Here is a 5,412-nt window from a genome sequence, read left to right as displayed (position 1 = left end):
GGACGGACGCCTCCCGACTGGGCTCTCTTCCCAAGGGCTGTTCGAAGGAAGAGGATTAAAACGAAGGCAGGTTTGAAAATGCACGGAAATAAAAGCCAAGGAAATTGGCGATTCCCAGACATGCGAAGGCGCAGGGAAGGGGGAATGGTGCACGAAAATTCATTGGCAGGGGGTAGGTGGCCTCTGCTAGCAAGAGAGGGCAGGAGGAAAAAATATGGGGTGGAAGCGAGATGGGGTGGGGGAGTGTCTCGGCAGCGGAGGGCTGGATGGCAGCAAAGCTGAGCGGCAGCTGGAGGCAGGGGTGGGGGAAGGGGAGATGGGAGAAGAGAGGTTCACAATGAAAACCTGATTAGACAGTCAAATTTCATGGCCAAATAAACGCCGTGTCAAGCCCTGTACTCCCCAAGGCTTCGGGAACGGAAGGTGATGGCCCAGCTCCATGGCGCTGGACCCGGGCAGGGAGAGCGTGCTAGCGCTGGGAGAAGTGGGTGTGTGCGGCGGGGGATGGGGTGATCAGGGGAAATGTCTGCCTTTGAATGCGTTCAAGGCAAAATACCTGATTCCTGCATGTAAACAGCTGGTTTTTCTTCCTGTTTTTGATACGACCTGATTGTGGAAAAGAGTTTACCTGCCGACCGCGGGGCTCAGTACGTAAAGACCAAGTCCGAGATGCTTGACATCAGCCAGTCCCCAGCTATCATCTCCGTCACCTCCGGAGTGCAATAGTCCGGGAACTCAAAGTGAGAGGTGACTCCCAAGGGGAAAAGGTCGAGGTCTTTGTCGAAGACTGACCAGTCCAGGGCTCCGCAGGCTGCGCTCGGCTGCGCTTTCCCGGGCAGGACGCCCAAGAGCTCTTCCTCCAGCTCTTCGTCAGAGGAGGAGAAGGAGGAAGGCGGGGAGGCGGTTGACATCGGGGAGGGGGACCCACTCTCTGGGGATCTCACCTGCTCTGGGAAGGGCTGCACGCTGGGTTCTGGGTCCCTCGGCTGGTGGGGCTCAGCGGAGTCATCCCTCTTGCTCTTTTTCTCCCCCGCCGCCCGCGTGGCGGGGACCACGTGCCAGAACTCCTTGCCGGCTGCCTTGGGGCAGTCCTCAAAGGGCGCCTCCGACAGCCGCACCTCCAGGAGGCCCTCTTCCGTCTTGAGCGTCGACTCCCCCATTTGGCAGCCGGACTCTTGCTTGGAAGGCTGCCTTCTGCTGGCCGCGACCCGGCTGAGGACAGATGGTTTTATCTTCACGGGGAGCCTCGGCCGGGACTTGCTGGCCCCCATTTTGCCCTTTTTCCTGGGCCGGTACTTATAGTCTGGGTAGTCCGCCATGTGTTTGAGCCGCAGCCGCTCCGCCTCCTTGACGAAGGGGATCTTCTCTGAGTCCTGCAGGAGCTGCCACCTCCTCCCCAGGCGCTTGGAGATCTCGGCATTGTGCATGTCCGGCCACTGGTCCATGATCTTCCTCCTCTCGTTCTGCGACCACACCATGAAGGCGTTCATGGGCCGTTTGATGTGCCCACTCGGCGTCTTGCACCACGCCGGCTCGCCCTTGGTGCCGGCATCCTTCAGGAGCAGGGAGTCTTTGGCGGCTAGCTGGGGACACGCCTCCCTCTTCGACTCGATCGCCCGGCTCCTCATGTTCCTCTGCTGGACCATGCTGCTGCGGTCGAAGAATCCCTCCCAGACGCTAAACGCCAGTCAGGGTTATTTTCATTGTCCGGGAGACGAGGAGGAGAAAGAACCTTCTGCTCGCTGGCGCTCCCGGGCTGGGGAAGGTTTTCTTCAGCCCCTTTTAACAGGTCCGCCCCCTCTGAACTCGGTCCGTTAGAGCAGCAGGCGAGGAAATGGATGGAAGTGGCACGGCACCTTCCCAGCAGATCGCCCTGCCTCCCTGAGACGTTTCACTCCCCCGGCCGGGAAGTGAGCTTTGCAAAAGGCAGGCTGGTTTCTGAATCAATGGGCTGTGAGATGAACGCCAAGCCGGTCTCTCCTTGTGCTACACACCGGCTTGGCACGGCACCGGAGCAACGCAGGGGTCCCAGCCCGCAGCACACCAGCCCCCAGGGCGGGGGGAAGGGGATCGATAACAAATAAAGGAGTCAAAAGGCCGCTTCGGATTTTTCCCCAGACAGTTGCCTCCCCTGTGCCTGCTCCTTGTCTCTGCACCCTAGCGCCGGCCTTGCTTGCCAGCGGGAGCCAATGCCTTGCACTGCATGCTCGGTGCACTCCGCCTGGAGACGCGGCGCTCCCTCCCCCTGGCTCGCTTTCTCTGTCTCTCTCTGGTGCCTCCTCTTCCAGCTCTGACCGCCAGGGCCGGGTCCCCCCCCCCCCCCCCCGACGGATGGAAGGACGGACGCACTCCGCCTCTCGCTCGTGTGCAGTCTGGAGCTGCACCATTGGAAGCCTTTAGTGTAAACACCAAGGTGCTTATTCTGTCAATGAGAGGCTCCGCCCCGCCGGGCACGTCATTGGTTGCAGGGCAGGAATGAAGCATTTGCATCCCCCAATAGGCTCTCCCCGAGGAAGGGGTTGCTGGAGCGAATGTCAAACTTTCTCCTGCCCGGCCCCCCATCACCGACCTGGGGTCAGAACCAGCTCTGGGCCGAGGGGACTGCAGGCCGGGGGGGCGCGGACCCACAAAGCCGGGCACTGCCCACCCCTCTGCGGACACCCGGCTCTGGGGAAAGGGAGCGAAGAAAGCACCCGAATCGGCCTGGTCCTCGCTGGCGTCCCCTCCTTGCAGGTCGCCTCGTCCTCCTCCTCCTCCTCCGTGTAGTGACCCTCCCTTGGCCTGGCTCTTGCCTGAAATCAGGAACCAGCTGGACGGTACCAGCCCGGAAGAGCATACACTCTGTCCCAGACAGCGACCTGGACAAAGGACAAACCACGGGGTCTGGGGCAGGAGCGGACAGCCCAGCGGAGGAGGGCAGTGGCGGGGAGTGAGGTGCAAAGAGTGGGGTTTGAGGGTGCCTGGTCTCCTGTAACCCTCAGCACCACCACTCCCGACATGCGGGCACCGTGCTCGATGCTTCCCTTGTGCTGAAGCACTTGACAAAGCGGGTCCACACCCACGCCACCCCTTGGGGGGAGGCCGTCGTGGGACACATGCACCCTGCTGCAGTCTCACTACAGCCAGCAGGTTACACCAGGGATGAACTTGGCCTGTTGTCGTTTTACAGGTGGGGAAACTGAGGCGCAGAGCAGTGCAGTGACTTGACCAAGGTCACACTGGGGAGTCTGGCGGAGCAAGGACTGGAACCTGGAACGCCTGACTCCTCACCCAGTGTTGTAGCCACCATATGATGCTCTTGCTTCTAGCGCACCGGGCATTTTCCTTCCCTACCCTAAGGATTTCTCTCCCTGCCGTCTCTTTCATCCTCTCTTGAGGAGCTCTGCTGCCCTGGGTCTGGCTCAGTTTCCCGGTTGCACTCCCCACCACAGCCTGTCCAGCTCAGGAAGCTAGAGGCTGAGGTTGGAGTTTTCCTTCTTTAACATTGAGGATCAGACGATAGGGACAGAATCCAGTTTGTCTCCTGCTCCTGAGACTCCACCTTGGGCTTGTTATTTACACAGATGCCCATGCTGCAGAGTCAGGATCCGAATCTGGACTCTCTGAGCGCTTCAGGAAGCTCGGCTCCAGCATTCGGGCAGCACTGGCCCAGCCCTGGTGTGAACAGGCTTGCATCGGTAGTGGTGGTGAGCAGACGTGGCTGGAAGCCTCTTGCTACCCCGGCCACCCTCCTTCGCCCAGGGAAGGACCCCGGTCCCCGGCACAGTGTGCGGACGTGGGATGTTACTTGCAGGTGCTGTGGGGCCAGACCACATGCCCGGCCCAGCCCCAAGTGTGGCCGTGAGCCATCCGAGCCCGAAGAACTTCTTGTTTTCAGGCATCCTGTTGAGAAACGAGCTCAGTCCATGTCAGGGCTTTAGGCCTCGGGAGTTTTGGGGGCACAAAAGGGGTGTAACCAGCTTTGCCAGCCCCAAGTGTTCCAAAATCACGAGCCCCAGGTCCTGAGACAGGCGTGACAGTCTTGAGATTTCAAAATGACGTAAAGTTGGGTGCCGTGTCTTTGCCTCCTCGTTGATAAACCTTTGGGTTTGTGTTTTCAGGCTTTCCTCTGCAACCACCAACGGGTAGAAACGTACTTTCTTAAAAAGAAGGAAAGCTGAGACTCTCCTGTAATCGCCTGACTCCAGGAGCTTTGTCTTTAAGGAGAACACCGACGGTTATGAGACGTGCAATAAAATCACTAGCGTTGGCCCCATTGTGTAACCCTCTGGCAACCAGGCCCACAGAGAGTGAGGGTTGCCAGGGGTGAGATGTGAGACGCAAAGGACCAATGGCCACGTATTCATCTGTGGGTTCAATGAGTGTGGCTGAAAAACACAGGTGTAACCATTTGGCCCGATCCATGCGCAGTGTAACGCCGCAGCTTCAGTGCGCTTATCCCGCGGATGGATGGATTTGGCCCATTGCTTTTAGTAAAAAAAAACTTTGCCCTGGTATCCACTTCCTCTTGTTTACATATGCAAATTGGGTAACGCTGGGTGCAACAGGACTACTTTATTGTAGCTTATCTGTAGCACAGCTTGTGCGTGGAGCTCCCTGGATGTTCGGATGTCAGCCTGGCAGCCCCCGTGTTTGCAGTGCATGCAAATCGTGGCAGCATGTTCCGCCAGTGGGGTGAGCATTTAGGAACAGATCCCGCCTACTCTACGCAATAGAACACCTGACAAATTAGAAACATGCTTTGTTCATGGGAAAAGCTTTACATGGAGCAGGGCCCACCCGTCTGGAGGATCCATTGCTCATTGATTGCCTTCCTTGGGCTTTGAACACTTCCTTAAAGCACTGTTTGGTGACCCATCCACTCCCTGTGTGAGCATGTGCTCACAGTGATGGCTCCAGGAATAAGACTGAGCTCCCGCCAGAGGCTCATTTGGTCCTCGCTTCCCCCTGGTCTTTGAAGACGCTTTAGCACCACCTTTTCTAGCAAGTTGAACATACGATTGAGCATGCAAAGGTGCGTGCAATTGTGCACTCAGATTGCACACTCAGTGACGGCAGTTACACTCGCAAACTGGAAAGGTGCTTCCTTTCCCGGGGAAGTGACCCGATTTGCATATGCATAATAACCTCACAATTACACGCCCATTATCATTGCACAATTGCATGTGGAATCACTTGGAAACCTGGCCCGTAATGGCTAATGCTGTGCGGGTGTTGGTGCTGGAGGGACCGTTGGGGGATGCTTTAAGGAGTTTTGATCAGTCGCTTCTTGCATTCCATAATTGTTGTACATCAGCCTGCCTGCTTTGGTTGGAGGGTGTCTGATCCATATTTATCACCAGTCCCATTTGCATACGGCAGTGCTGGGCTGCTCTGCAAAGGCAGGCTTTGTGCAGGCCCCATCGCAGCCTC

At 57.8% G+C, this 5,412-nt stretch overlaps 1 protein-coding gene across 1 annotated transcript; it reads right to left on the bottom strand.

The window, feature by feature from the left end:
- Positions 1–644: 644 nt before the first annotated feature.
- SOX12 (SRY-box transcription factor 12) lies at positions 645–1,646 on the bottom strand. Its single transcript, XM_067554576.1, has one exon. It carries the CDS (start codon positions 1,644–1,646, stop codon positions 645–647), a length of 1,002 nt encoding a protein of 333 aa, XP_067410677.1.
- Positions 1,647–5,412: the final 3,766 nt, after the last annotated feature.

Source organism: Emydura macquarii, unplaced genomic scaffold (assembly GCF_026122565.2).
Source record: "Emydura macquarii macquarii isolate MOO-44397 ecotype Brisbane River unplaced genomic scaffold, CSIRO-AGI_Emac_v2 contig_1483, whole genome shotgun sequence".
In the NCBI taxonomy this organism is placed as follows: domain Eukaryota; kingdom Metazoa; phylum Chordata; order Testudines; family Chelidae; genus Emydura; species Emydura macquarii.
Note: the sequence above shows the minus strand (reverse complement) of the source record. Positions and strands in the feature narration are given on the sequence as shown.

Coding starts and splice junctions, on each gene's coding strand:
- SOX12 (XM_067554576.1), bottom strand. CDS start 1,646: ATGGTCCAGCAGAGGAACATGAGGAGCCGGGCGATCGAGTCGAAGAGG.